The sequence below is a fragment of the Pyrgilauda ruficollis genome, unplaced genomic scaffold (genome assembly GCF_017590135.1).
Source record: "Pyrgilauda ruficollis isolate IOZ18807 unplaced genomic scaffold, ASM1759013v1 scaffold28, whole genome shotgun sequence".
NCBI classification, from domain to species: Eukaryota; Metazoa; Chordata; class Aves; order Passeriformes; family Passeridae; genus Pyrgilauda; species Pyrgilauda ruficollis.
In genome coordinates this window covers 263,710-279,671 of record NW_024524155.1, presented here as the reverse complement: position 1 = coordinate 279,671, position 15,962 = coordinate 263,710, and the positions used below count along the sequence as shown (strand labels likewise).

The 15,962-nt window shown below is 37.9% G+C and overlaps 1 protein-coding gene across 1 annotated transcript in view; it reads right to left on the bottom strand.

Moving 5' to 3' along the window:
• LOC121356029 (protein only RNase P catalytic subunit) overlaps window positions 1–15,962 on the bottom strand; it is a 37,095-nt gene that overhangs the window by 8,498 nt on the left and 12,635 nt on the right. Inside the window, exon 5 of the mRNA XM_041472054.1 lies at window positions 13,095–13,201. Coding sequence (XP_041327988.1) covers window positions 13,095–13,201 — 107 coding nt within the window. The remainder of the gene's footprint in view (window positions 1–13,094; window positions 13,202–15,962) is intronic.

Below are 15,962 nucleotides of genomic sequence, written 5' to 3'. Positions count from 1 at the left end.
TTCAGTGTGGGTCAGAAGCTATATTTAAGTACTGAAAATCCAAAATGTGAGCAGGATCTCTGGGTGGTGATGCTGGCAGTAGTAATGGGATATTATGAAAATGAAAGCACAAGCCTGACTGATCCTTTCCATAGATAGGAAATAACTCAGGGCAGGACTGAAATCGGCTTTGTCAGACTGAAACTGGCAGTTTAAAAGGTACTAACACTTCAGCTCTCACCACTGTCCTATGCAGATGTCTGTACAGTGTGACTGACCTTATATGATGCTAAGTGTTTTCCCGTCCTAAAGTCCCAGACAACACTTCTGTCCTTTGTGGTCCTGCAAGAGCTGTACAGCAGGCACAGGCATGATGCTTGTTATGGTATATTAAACTTATGCTTCTGCAGAGACATCCCACATTTTAATAAACTTGACAGTTCCAGAAACACTTTAACATAAGGACTATTTCTAAGCTCACATGACAACAGACATCCAGGTAGAATGACATGATAACCAAGGAAACATCAGTAAACTGACAACTTGCAGTTGAAAAAAAGCATCAAGAGTACAACATGCAGCAAATATTTACAACACAATTTTCACACTGTCTGCTGTTTCTCAGTAGTACTATTTTCCAGTGGCCTGCTACAGATTATTATACAGAGGTTACCTTCAAAACTTTTATACACCTTCAAGAACAATTGTTTCAATAAGAACCTTTGCAGCTCTTAACACATAAATACATTAACAAACACTACTGAAATGAGTGGTGATTTCTCTGTGAAGGTCAGAAAGAGGAAAATTTTATTTAATATGAAAGAGAACATAAAATGTTCTTCTTCAACATACAAAAATTAGCAGAAGCAAACTAAAGCACAAAGGTCTGAGATGGAGGAGCAGCTGCATGGTCAGAGTCAGACCTATCTGTCCTGGGCCAACCATGAAACCAAAGCTTTCAGCAAGGAAGAACCTAGGAAGGAATCTGTTTAATATTGCTAAGAGCATAACTGATGTTTACCAGATTGGAAAAACTCCAGGTGACTTTCACATCCATCAGCACACCTTGCACTGCCAGTACCATGAGGCAGAAGTTCAACTGTCTCAGCTGGATCAAGGCTTACCCTGGCAAGAAACTCACTGTTCCTACAAAACCAACAAAAACCTGATGCAGTATAATGCAGCTGCACCAATGTAAATGTGGGTCAGCATTATTTATCTTACACAGCCATTAGTTTTGATCATTGCAGACTCATGCCATTTTACTACTAGTAACACTGCCAGCAGTGTCCATACCTGGACATCCTAGGCAGTGACAGTCTGAAAGCCCACCATGATAAATAATAAAGTCCACAAGATCTAATTTTTTTACTTTGATGTTTTCAATGTAAGTATATTGGTAGCAGTCTGCAATACTCAGTAGTTGGATACTGGGCAGGCCACTGTTTTATTTGAAGTAATTTTCTGTAACTTTAAAGATACAGCAATTTGACATATAGATGATATTGTCAGCTTCCACAAATTAATTATGGATGATAGCTGGCATTTGTCTAAAGGCTTGGCCTCCTGGGAACAACCAGTTATATGAAAAACTTCGTATACTTAGCCATTTTTTTCCCTTGTCAAGAGAAACAAGCTTGAGAATATGAAAATATGACCACCAGAAAAGCTTGGGCAACAGAAGCCAAGTAAAAACCACTCCCAATCCCCAGCCCTATTTCATAAAAGGATCTATTTTTAAAAGCAACTTTTAGCTCGGAGACTCAGAATTACAGTTTCCAGGTATCTATAAGACCACATCAGCCAGCACTTTTGAGGAATTATGTTGCATCTTGCCCTTTTTTGTCCATTTCCATGGAAAAGATGCAGATACCCAGCTAACAACCCTGGAGCATCCAGGACTGAACATCAGTGCTCAAGTTCAAAACAGAACTATAATTTCAGAAGTGTTTTGTTTACCAAATTTATTAGATAGCAAATGGTTAAAATTGTGTTTTATTACTGGTTATGTTAACTAGGCTGGTAGACTAAATAGGCTTGTGGAAATGAGAGTGGGTGGGATGACAAAAAAGAAATCCCTAACCTATAGCATTCAAATTTCTGAAAGCCCATTTGGGAATGCCCACTCAATGGAAAGTTAAGAGATTTCACTCTTTAAGACATGATATGCAGACACATACATATAAACTAGAAGTGAAAATGTCAAAACCCTCCAATGCTTTAAGACACTTCCTCTCACTATTGAGATATATGGCCATTCCACATAAACAGATTTAAACAGCACACTGCAATGTTTTACAGGGACATGGAGTACATGACTTCTGATAAAAGCAGTGTAGTGACATTAATGATGGACGAGCCCAGGGTAACTACTCCTCATAAGGAGCACGGTAAATCACCATCAAATCAACATCATTAAGACTGTCTGGTTCTGCTCTACGATTACTTGCACCCCTCTTACTACTACTTCATTTTATTTATTCAAATGTGTGGCAACTTAGGGCTGTGGTGGAAGAAAACTCCTATCAATCAATCAATCAATCAATCAAGTAGTAGTACAGGCAGAATTCAAGAAATAGGTATTCCAGTGTCCTTCTCTTAAGCCTGTATTGAGTGTAGAAGCTCAAACTCCAGAGAACAACAGCTTTAACAAACACCTGCATCATACATCTACTTTTTTTTCTTCTTCATTGTATAGAGTAAGCACTATCTAGTTTACCAAGGTATCACACAATTAGGAAATAAACAAGGAGAGAAGGCACCAGCAAGGTTAATCTTCCCACACAGGTATACCATGTAAGTCAGGAACAACTTCTGAGTAACAACTGCTTCAGAACCAGTGGAACTGAACAGGCTTTTAGCTGCTGTTAGAGAGCTTATGGCACACACCGTACACAGCTTGCTCAGCCATGTCAACTGGACTCCTTAAAAGCTCAAGACTCAAAAATTTAAAATATTAGAGGCAGAAGAAATATTACTGCAAATTCACTGCTTCCTTTTTGTCGAGCATAGAAGCGAGCAGGTAAGTGGATAAATGCTGGACAATAAGGACAGGCATAAGCATCACTAATACCTTCTGATTTACCTAAGAGGTAAGTTGGTATTAACCATATGACAGAAGCACAGGTTCAGTTTTAACAGTCACTACAGGAAGCACTGTACAAGGATAGGACAATACAACAGCTGAAAATGGTAGAAACGATTCAGAAAAATTAGAAGAAGGAATTCATATTTCATTAAACTGGTTGAAAAATAGAGTACCTAATGTTTATATAATTTTGACAACCTCTTTAGCTTTTGACTCACTATAACTCAATGCATATTTCCAGCTAGAACTGTGAGAAGAACTATTCAGATAATTAAAGAACTGATCAGTGAATAATAAATCAGGAAGAAACAGCATCACAAGCTAGTATTTCTGAGAGGAAAGGAAAAATCAGTAGATACAGGTAAAGATTAGTAGTAAATACATAAAATACTTGAAACAAAGAATTTCTCGTTAAGAAAAAGGTTTCCTAACAATGATATGGGGTAAATAGTTACAATGCCAGAGATAAAATATTCAAAGTTATTTTAAAATGTAACTTTGGGGGATCATATTTAGGGAATAATAATAACAGAAGACAAGATTTGAATGTTTATTTTATGGAGATGTACAGAAAAATGAGAACACCAACACAAATTATGCTTTATAAGGTTGTTTCTTCATCTAATGGCTTGCAAGTACTAATTTTTAAGATCTTGAGTTAGGCATTTTTCTTGAAGGATGGGAGTGAAGATTTCTATTGTATAAAAGTTACTTTCCTGGAAACTTGAAGAACAGCAGCAGCAAAGGTAGCCACAGTTATCTTACTATGTCCTTGGTACTGGTGTTCTTACTACATCACTCCTGTTCCTCACATGATACCAAAGCAACAAAATTGTTCACAAGTCTCAGCATGTACAGTACCTGCTTAATGGCACAGTTCTGGTAGCAGTCCTCAGAGAAGTGACAGATATCTGAATGAGATATTTATATACCTCTTTATATTAACACAAGTGAACATATTAGTTTAATCTCATTTGATCTAATTTAGATTAACAGCACAGATAAAGGCATAACTCTGAATCAGCATGGAGACTATTTTATTTCAACCCTTATGTTTTTTGCCTAGCCTCATTTCCCCTCCCTTATTCAGAAGAACTGTAAAAAAGTACCCTTAAAATAAGTAAAAAGTAGACTAGGGATAGCCTCTTCCCTTTTATGTCTGTATCTGATGTACAAAATCAATACTGGCAGAAGGTGAGGTTTGCATTAAGAAGTGCTTGATACAGAATGTCACCTCTAATGGGCAACAGTATTTTGGGTAAGAAGAGTTCTTACCATTTTTCAGAAGTTCAGTTTGAAACAGGAATTCTTGTGAATTGGTTTTAAGCAAGAATACTGCCAGCATGATTGTCATCCCCAGAATGGAATTTAAATTCCATTTAATTTAATGATCCTAGATTCAAATAGGAGTTCCTATTTCCATGTTCCAGACAACACAAAAAAATCAGTTTATGAAGAGATTTAGATTAAAAGCTGTTTACAATTGTACTTGATTTTCTATGAGTCTAGATTAAAAAAATAAAATTACTTTAACTTCAGTTTTAAACTTCATTGCAGGTTATAATAATTTAATAATCTAATAAAAGTATATTTACTTATACTTAAATGTCTCTTCTAATTCTGCTTTACAAATAGAATGCAACTAGAGAAAAAACAACAAGTGTACCTTAATGGATTGTTGGATCATTAAACATCATGTCAATATGTATATATTATACAGGAATAACATACTGTTCAAAAAACTAGGCTTTCATAGCTACATAAATAAATCCAAATGGATTTTAGGCTCTTGTTACATTGTACCTTTTTGCCTTCAGATAACACAACTATCAAATATATTTTCTTTCCTACTTTTACTAGAAAATAGCTTATTAAATGTAAAAGCCAGGCACGAACCAAAATTGGTTGCTCTTCAAATATATAAATAAATCCAGGTGTACATGAACGAACACAATTGTTGTCCTGAGGATTACCTATGCTGCTTTTAAAATAACAGTGAAACCAGCACTTCTCACATTCAAATCAAATATTTATTCTTACAGAGGATTGGCTATAGTAACCCAGCCTTCACATTTTCTGGCCTGCTTCCCATAGCCTCTCACTACTATGGGGACTTTTCATACGAAAATCACTTCTAAAGAAGCAGTTCCGCTCCCCAAAGACCAGGTTTCCAATCTGGAGGCCCAGCACACCTCTTACTGCCACACAGATAACAATTCATGATTATGTGAAGCAGTTGAGCTGCCCAAAGAAAACCCCCATCCTGAGGTTTCTAAGGGACAAAGTGAAAACAGCAAGATAGAAACTCATCCAGTTCAGAAGACACATTCATTTGACTTCACCACCTAGATTTTAGACTTCTCTACAACATACAACAACCAACCTGTTTGCTACAGTTACTAAGTTCACTGGGACATGAATCATCAAGGCAGGTTCACTCTGCCCTGCTGCACTTCAAGCTTATATTTCTAGTGATTAGAAGAATCTTACTATGAAAGATGTGATGCAAATTCACTTGTAAAAAAAAGGTATGATTGGTGCTTGGGTGCTCCTGTACTTACATTAACTTTTGATTTGATATTATCACCAAATACAAAGGTTAAAATCATAAACACCAGATGGAAACCAATAGAGATAATTCATTTAACCACATGGGTTTTATTAATTTTATAGCCAGAAACAAAGGCTGCAAATAGTAACGGGAGGCAACACCAAGAAGAATCTGACTCTGAGAGAAAGTAACAGGCAGAACTATCAAATTGCCTGATAGTCACATTTCTTTAACTTGATCGATTTCTGCTGCTCAGTTCTCACCAGGAAATGCAAAACTAGAGCGGAAACCTCTGAAAACTGAAAAGAAAAATAATTGCTTACAGCCAGTGGATGAGGCATTTACTCAGGGAATCCTGTCAGCTTCCCCTCTCCCATTTCACAATGTTGGGAATTTGAAAGTTTTGAGACAGTTTCCCCTGTATTCACAAGTCTGACCTTACATTTCCCTTCTTAAGATGTCCCACCTAGCTCCTACTCTCCTGTCCCATTGCTGCAGAAGCAGTGAGGGACAATGGAGCACATCATTAGGGGAAGAGCCTGACTTGATGGCTCAAGGTTTGTTGGCAACACGGGCGTTTCCTCGGTGCAAGCATCCACGCCAACCAGCTGTAGGAGTACTTCTGGAACCTCTGACACACTGATATCCAATACATCTGCACTTAACAGTGTACAGGGATACAAAGCTGAATATATTAAATGCCTTCTTATTTCTCTTTTAGCCACAATCAGGAACGGCCAGGTTTCAGAAGAGCTGCAGGGAGAGGAGAACTTGCAGGCCAGGCCTTCCCTCTAGGTTTCACTGGCAACTGAGTCTATCTCCTTCAGCTCTCTTGGGAAGTTTAACAGCCTTGTCCTTCTGCATCTGGTGACCACAATTCTTGAGCTATGCTATTTTAGGATGGCCCCAACATAGAAGGAGAGGGGAAAGATTTCAGCAGATCGGTACTGATCTCTGAGATGTGTCTTCAGAGAAGAACTGAGTTCTTCTGCTGGGTTACCCAAGAAACCCCCAGAAATTAACTGATGAGATATGGATGCAATGCTGAATATTTCACTCATTAATCTCTAACAGTAAAAACAGGTGAAGTTTCAAGAGTACCCCTTACTGCTTGACCTTCTTTCTCTTCTAAGATCATGTTACACAGAAGGTGAAGGTGATTTTCAATGAAAACACAAAAAATCTTCATCTTTACGGTTTGTGCAATACTTACAGGAAATGAAAGTACAGGTCTAAAGAATGAAACACATTTTGCAAAGATAAAAATATCTCCAGTCTTGAGTAACAGGAAAAATGTTTTGTTATCGTGGAAATGCAAACGTGAACCACCATTAGAAGATAGGGGGAAAAAAAAGAAATGGAAAAGGCTGAGAGCAAATGAACAAACACATCTGACTGCTTTGTTGAGTGGTAAGACAAGAGGTGGTTGGAGGCAGAATTGATGAACTGTCACAGTATGACAAATAAGACCTCTGTTGGATGTATTGATTCCAAACAGAGAATGACTCATGGATCTACTTCATTCTTGCTTCATTTACAGACAGTACAGTACTTGAACAAATCACAGATGCTGCCAAAAGAGTCAGAGAAGAAAAAAATTCTTTCCCATGGATGAGTTTTTTGGGCTCAAATTTATTAATAACTGTTTGTTTTGTAGGACAGCTCATAGAGTGGAGCTAATGTTTTGTACAAAGTATCAGTGTCTCAATAATTGTACAGATAATTTTTTATGCGTGTTGCACGGTTAAGACTGACTTGAAGACTCGTAAAGATTACCCATGAAAGCCTGAGCATACTAGTATGTGTATTTGTCAACTATACTTGTATGCATAGGAGCTGATTTTTTTGTATGTCTCATGGCCTCAAAAATGGTTTCATAACTGGAACTCAGGAGAGAAAGTTGTATTCACTACTTTTCTCAAACACTGCAAGATCCAAAATGTTTTTTGCTCTTCTTGTTTCATCATAGAGGATTTATAGGCATTAAGAAGAGATTTCAAAGAAGCAGAACTATGTTTCAAAATTGATTTGGGTTATTAAGACAAGAGAATTGTGGGTCATAGATGCCCTGATTTTCTTTTTTTCCTTCTTTTTAAAAATTTTGCCTTTATTTGAAGAGTTGAGGTTTTCTTGTCTTAATAATTGTCTTTATACTTGGAAAATAAGCCTTGCAAATTGAATACAGTACACACCAAAGCAATGGCTCTGAGCTGAATTCACAAAGTGTAATTCATCAAGGTTCTTTTAATTCTGTGGCCAAAGTTGTGTTTTTTTCAAAAATGTAACAGGACCATTCACCATTTTCCTATAGACTACTATCCTATGTACTATTTTTCTCCTTAATCTTGATGAAACTTTTTTTCCACTACCAGCTTTCCTTTCAGGACTACAACCTCTCTCTACCCACCCTTTTCTCTACTGCTAATGCAGCCAGGAGTCCAGCAATAACTACTACAGAACTAGAATAACTAACATTATAATGTTAGTTTTAAAGCTTGAATCCTCCTGTTAAATATAATTTTAGATCTTTAGCATACAGAAAAAGAAAATGCAGTAATATGTTTACACACAAGTATTATTACCGCAAAATTCTCCTAGTCCCTTCCCCAATTCAGAGGGCAATCTCCACTCAACAAGCCTGCTGCTCTTTCCCTGGAAGAGACAAGATAGAGATGCAAAACATGAGGTGTTCCCTGCACCTGCCACAGAGCACTCCCAATTACAGCAGCCACAGCCTGGCTTTTTGTGACAGCCTGTGAGAGGTGCACAGGGGCAGGTCTGATGGCTTTCCTGGCAGGAGCTGACTGCTGCTTCAGGCCAGAGATGTGGTATGCTGGCTGCTGCCAGCAGACTGGGATGGCAAGGAACAGCAAGGATCTGGCTTCCTCAGATATTCTACAGCCTACTGCAATTTATATGGGAATTACACAAATTCGTGCAGTCCATTTATAGAAGTTCTGATTCAGTTTAGGAGGAACCACTTTGAATTATCTGCCAAGAGCAAAAACTATTCCTTTGTGCATTGTCAGCCTTGAGTAACTCAGTCTGGAACTATTTTACCAATAGCTTAGATGTCTGAGTTTAATATAGAGATTAGAGAGGATAAAGTTAGGGCAGAGCTGACCCCAACTGCCAAACTGTTTGAAGAAGGGAATAGTGAGTTAGCTTTGATCCAACACACATTTGAAATGTATGTTCAGTTACTTCCAACACCAGATGGGTACAGCTAAAAAAAAGAGCCTGGCTGCATAGTTAATTTACAACATACCAAATTCATTGTAAATTAAGAATAGCAAAATACTCTTCAGACTGTTCTTGCAGATCATGCTCTCTCACCCCTCTCTCACCTCCCACCCCGGTCCTCCACAGCTCAGGGGTAGCTGAAGCAAAGTGTTTTCACTCCCCTTCTGCAACCCAAGAGCGGTCTCCTAGAGCCTTAGCTATCCTGCTTGCACTGGGATTCCCTCTCATTTCAAAGGAACACTTCTGCAGAAAATTGTCATAAACAGGAAAACATCCATTTAAGAACTATGTAAAGTTTGTTTACTAGGAGAAATGGACAGTTAGTGTGTGGAAATTCCCTCTCTTGACCTTTACAAGGTGAAAGGTGAGAGCACTACAGAGAGTACCAAATGTGACTGTGTTGGGTAAGGATTTATGTAATTAGATACATCTGGAGGAAAGGATTAACTACACATCATGATACAGCCTGAATCAACTTTTCTTAGTTAAACTGCAAGGATATCTCTGTTTGTAAGCCATGTGTTTGCAGTACAGTGACTGACTCAGGCAAAACCCATCAGGTACAGTCTTACAGCAGCAGATGACAAGGCTGAACGATTTTAGACTTTAGGGAGGCTTGGAATTTTTTTCTATTGATTATATAGCACATTTCCATTCTACAATATCTTTTAATAAGGAGCCAACTTTAATATTTAAAATATAAAATGCTACAGTAAGAAAGCAAAGGGTTGAAAGGAGGTGCTGTCTGGTGTTGCAGTTTTACAGCCACTATGAGTGCAGTGCGTTCAAATCAAATGGGCTCACCATTCCCTCGCCCTCAAAAAATCTTTCGTCCCATCTTCATGCTGACTCCTTCTTTTTTTTCCTTTTTTTTTTTTCAGGAATTGAGTAATTGATGCAGCCACATTATAATTTCTACCAGGAAACAGACAAAAGGGCAACTGGGGATTATATTTACAAACCAAGAGTGTCATAAACCAGAGAAACTGCCACAGGATGTTCCAGTATATCTGTCAAGTCAATAATATTCATGATGATTTGCTAAGTGCTGGCTATGAGGACCGAAGTTGCCTGGGAAGTCACATATCTAGCTTTCTAGAATTCAGAACACTTTGGGAATTGAATGAGTAAAAATTTTACCTTCAATTTTTTCTTGTTTTCTGTCTCCTCTTATCCCTCAAGGTACCTGTGCCTTGCCACACAACCCAGCCACTCCCCAAGATGCCTAAGGCATACTAAATGGAATTACAAATGTTAGGCTGTTTGAAACAGAGAGGAAAATTTCATCGATGTTTTCTTATTCTAATCATACGACTAAGAGCTAGCTAGAGTCTTGGTCTTCAGCAGAACAGCTGCAGTTCTGAAAGCTAAGTCATGAAGTTAAACAGTACTTTTTGTTAAATTTGAATTAAGACCAGAATGCATTTAAATTACCATGTTTTTGTCACATAAATCTTTGGCCTTCTCTTGTGTTTAACAACACCCTTTATTTTGCCATTCTCTCTAAATCACATAAGCGACAGGCTCCAAAGAAACTAATAATTTGCAAATAGTAACACATAACAGTGTGTTAGAAACACAGCAACAATCTCATTTTCTCTTTCAACCACGCTGCATACTAACTACATATTCTAACAGAAAAGTTTATAAAACCATATCCTGACTGGGTCTAGCAGATGCAGTAATCAACCCTTGAAAAGGACACAGACTGACCTTTGGGGAATACACCTCTCATGGGGGCACTGGCACTGTGCCAGTGTCTATCCATGACACCTAGCTTTTTGACAAGTTAAATAATTTAGCTTTTGACAGGCTGGACAGTTTTAACAGAGGTCTTCAGAAAGACTGCTCATTTACTACCTCTCTAGTCAAGCAGAAGTCACAGCATACCTCTCTTCAAAATGGGACTGCCATGCTACCCTAGCCAGCCACCTTGACCTCAGCAGCCTTCATTCTTGGCTTTTTCCATCCTTTGTGCTTTGCCTCCCACTTCCCTCACATTATTTCTCTTCTCCATCTTCTCAGTTCAACACTGTTTCCCTGTGCAAACTGAAGAATTTCATAAGGCAGACTGTAAATGCCCCATATGTGCCACTCCACGTTTTCCATTTGGCTGCCACAGGTGTGAGGATAGGAGCCTCCAGAAGAGTATGTTTTGTGGCAGAGGCAGCCCTCAAAGGACAGACTACAGCATTCAGGGAGGTCAGCATTCACAGATGGGACACTGCTTGGCAGCAACACCATAACCAGAAAAGCAGTGCATGAACAGATTATTGTGGCCTTCCCTTCCCTCATCTGAAAAGAGTTTGGAGACAGAAAAAAGGATTGCTCTGCTTTGTGGGTTTCTTTCTGTTTTTAGCAGTCTTGAAAAAAAAGTTAGAAAACAAGAATGCATGCTTCATCACAAGGATACAAAATAAGAACAAAAGCATAGTCCTTTTTTGACATGTTACAACATAGAAGTTCAGAGTCATGACGAAATAAAACAGGATCTGCTAGCATTCAGAATGATCTCACATTTAAATTGTTTCCACTTGGAAAAAGCTATAAAGTCAATAGTTAACACTGTAACTGTGTATAATGACATCTAGCATTAAAAAAAATTAAAAGGATCTCAGTTAGTTGAGAGTTAGTGATCAATGCAAGGAAAAGTCTTTAGTAGTCCATGTGTCTAGAAGATTATTTCTTTTGGGAAATGAAGCAGCTACTTTGTTGTTTAGAGTGCAAATACACATCTCCCATGCCAAAACAGGTACTATTCAGCCAGTGAGTATGTGCAGGTGTATGGCAGAAACAATAGGCTTCTCCAATCTCTCATGTAATGACTCCATACTCCCAAAAAACAGGATCCAGAAAACAGGAGCAGAAAAAGACTGGCATAAATCCCAATGATTAACATTTTTTTGTGCATGAAAAAATGTAATAATCATTCACAGCAACCTAACTCATAGGAAAAGTAAATTATAGCTAAAAGAACCCTCTCCTGGATAAGCTGGGGTGAGCTCAAGTTACTGTTCTGATGTGTAGGAAGGAAAGGCCAGTCTTCCCAAAATCCTCCTAATCAGTAAACAGCTGGGATTCAAGAGAAATTTGACCTGTACCTATATGGAACAACCCAAATGAAAGTTGATGCCTCCAACAGTCCTTCTGGAGCTCTTTAGCATCATGGATCCCAAAGTGCTTCCATTACAGTCCAAGCTAAGGAGAAACACAAAGGCAATTTATACTGTTCAGCATGCTAATACCTCTTAGTAAGATTTCTGATCAGAAATCAGGAGTAACTATCTGCCAAAATCAGGTGGGACAGTATCTCACAAAACTACACTGCCACTCTGAAACATCTTTCAGCAAGTTTATCTAACCTCCCTAGCTCACTTTTATCTAGATATATGAGTATATATTACTTCCTAACAATAGCTTTAAAGTAATTCCTAGAACAAAAATGTATTTCTTGTAATGACTAAAAGTGAATTTCTTCTTTTATTATTGAGCTCATTTATAAATTCATTTTAATTTTGAGAGAGTGAAAATTTAAATTCTAGCTTTGAAATATGTGTGAGCAGCTACTTTGCTACTTCAAATTTAAAGTAAATTTGATTGACAAAAAACCCAAACACCTTAAGTCAATTCTTAATGAAATGCTACAAGGGAGTATCAAGAATTCTCAAACATAGGTGTTGACAAAGGAGCAGGATTTTTTTTCTACAAATCAAATGGAAAGAACTGAAGCCAGTTTGAGCTACTCTTGTCAAACAGGACTCAAGTCTCAAAGCAATAGGAAGTGAAATAATGTTTAAATGTGTACAGGATGTGGTTTGAACTAAGCAAGGGGTTATTTTAATGACAACTTTTATCAGCATAACAATATTAGACTAAATTTTCTACATAGCAGATTTACCCATTCCCCCCAAATCACTATTACTATGAAAACTTACACAATCATACAGAGTTTGTGTAATTATGTTATTACTGACACCTTAGCTGTAACTTTAAACATTGAATATATAAGGAAATGTATGACATTTTACAGCTAATACAGGCAAATATATAAGAAGAACCATCTTCCCACTAATAATTTTTAATTTGTGAAACTTAGATAACTCTTTGAACTTCATTGTAAATGTGCGACAAAGTATTTGCTCATTTTCTCTAGAGGATAACTAATAATGAGGCACTCACTGTTTTACAATCAGTAGACACAAAACACTTAATGAATATTTAACCAGCACTTACATTTTCACACTGCATCCTTCTGGATTTTATGTGGGAAACATTGAGTCCATCAATAACAATATCAAACGGAAGTCGATTTTCAACAAATGTTTGAAAGGCCTCCAATTTGAGAAATAATTAAATAAATAAATAAATAAACATAAGGGAATAATATGTTGAGTTTAATAGAAAGAAATTCCATTCCATTTTTATTTAAAAAGGAAACAAAGCCCAAATGTCTCACTTTTCCTTTGTTGGCTACACTTCACATCATTACTTGATTATTTTCTAAAACTACCACACCAAAAAAACCCACCCCATCTTTTAAGCCAAAAGTCTTACATTGGATATATCCAATAAAACCATTACAACCAAAAACTACATTACAACTGAACCCCAAAACTTTACAGTTATCCAAATTTTCAAAATTATAATCTGAACTGTACACTTCTATAAAAATACATGCTATAGTCATTGTCACACAGCAGCTGCTGAACAAAGCAACTTTACAGTCCAGTAGACAGTTTCACCACTACTAGCTCTTAACATGAAAAATAATGATCACACTTAGGTTCTCTGAAAGAATTATGAAATCTCTGAATGCCAGTCAATATTTAAATAAACATCCATTTAGAAAGACAGTACTCCATCTGTGAGAAACACGTGGCTTTAAGGCTAAAACCATGAACTTTCTTACTAGGTCAGAAATGTAATGCACTGACTGAGCAAAACATCCAGATTTTCCCTCATAAGGAAACCACAACTGCTTTAAGTTTGAAAGTCCATAAGAGAAGAACAGACTACAAGCTATAATAAAATCTTCTGGAATTTCTCCCTTGATTTTTGGGGAAAGATTTAGTAGTTTTTTTGCAGACACTTGCATAAGATTTGTACTTTTTGCTTCTGACTGTTTTTAATAAGACCAAGAACTCTGCATTATCCTGATGGGCAGTGACCTAGTTGCATAAATTACCTTTCTAGTAACAAGTAAGATTTATCACTCAAAGAGCTTTCACAATCCAGGCTATAAATTAACTTTCACAGGAACTCAAAACAATTAATATTTCATGCCTTCTGCAAAGGATTCAAGAAGTACTCTTCTAATCTTGCCTTCTTCCATGTAGCAATATGGCAACATACGCCTAAAGAAAAACCACTACCTCAGCACTCAAAAACATACAGAGCATATACCATTATTCCTTGGAGAAAGAAGTGAAAAAAAGAATTCATTTTTCCAGAAAACAGTGCTGTCAGGCAGTAACAAATGATCACTTCAAATGTAGCTGGAATGCTTATGACAAACTATACTAGGAAAAGGGCTACTTGTACTAAGAGTACAAACCAAGCAAGATAAGATGACTCACTCAGCTGTTAAAATTTCAGGAATAATTTCCAGGTGAACAGAGGTGTACCAGTCAAAAGCACAGTGATATGGACAACACAGGGCTCAGTCTAGCACCCTAGGAATCAATCACCTGTTATGTGACCTTTCATTTCTCCATGGCTTAAACAAATGCTACTATTGAGAAAGTATAAAACGCTGGACAAGGAAATCATAATCTAAAACAAAAATAAATTGTTGGTATTTGTGAAGTATTTTTCCCACTCCCTGCCCTAATCTCAATGTATTTTCCATAGATGAATAAAAATTCTCACTGCCATCTGACAGGGACACCAAGACACAGAAGGAAGTCACTAGGAAAGGCAGTGGCAAGGATAGCAGGAAGAAACAAGTTCAAAACCAAACAACACATTCCTGTCTTCTGGGCTTACACCACCCATGGACCTCCCCATGGCTCAAAATCTGGTGAGTAATTACTGCAATACTGGATGGCTGTTTGAAATGTAGGAGATGAAAAGAAGCAAAACACATGCAGCCCAAATAAAATTAAGATAGAAATGCTGTGAGACAAAGATGAGTGAAAATAGAAAAAACAAGAAGTGGAAGCAGGTGAAACATGTGGCAAACATTCCAACACAGTGTTGTTTTCCCAATGCTAACAACTGGCAATATTATTTGAAGTAACAGTTACAGTCAAGACATTTTTAAGAAGCAAACTGTACAAGTAATCTTGTCTTTATGGACTCAGTTCAATACAAAACAAGCACTTTGCAGAGAATTTTTCAAGTGGTATTTTATTTCAAATGACAATGGTTATAGAGCAGTTCCTGAAAAGGTGGTTTTCCCTGAGAGGCAGAGTAGACTGTTTTGCTCAGGGAATACTACAGCACGAGCTGGGGAAACAGCAGAGGGGTTCAGTAGGTCTGCACTCTCCTCTGCCCACTCTTGGCTTGGATCCCTCTCATCTCCCAGAAAAGCAGATGGTGCAGGGCTGCCAGAAGGGTCCTGCTGAGAGGCAGCAGGATAGGCTCAGCACTCCTCAGAAAGCCATCTCCTGGCTCTCTGGGGTTTACTCCTGGAGCTGGGGAAATGCTGCAGCTTTTTCAGTGCCATTCCTTTGGCCACTGCACGCTTCCACACCATCTCCTCCTGTCTGTGTCTCCTAACATTCTCAACAGATGCCTGACAGACAACATGCCCTGCCAGCCTCCCAGATCAGCTCAAATGCTTTGCTTCTCTATGTGCAAACTGTGCAAAACAGGGAGGGAAGGTTTGCTGGTGGCAAGGAGACTTATTCAGGCAGGGAAATGAGGAGTTAATAGCAAAGTGCAGAAGACAAATGGCCAACTTTAATTCATGTCACCAACCACAGAAGACTCCAAAAGAAAGCCTCAGACAGACTAGAAATCCCAAGGGTCAGTTCATTTTCTCCTCACCACCCATATTTTCCCAGCAACACATGAGTGTGTTCTTTCTTTTTCCAGAATAAAAATACAGTAGCAATGACAAAGAAGGTCTCCTCCCCTGAGAGACAGTTTTTAAGCTAC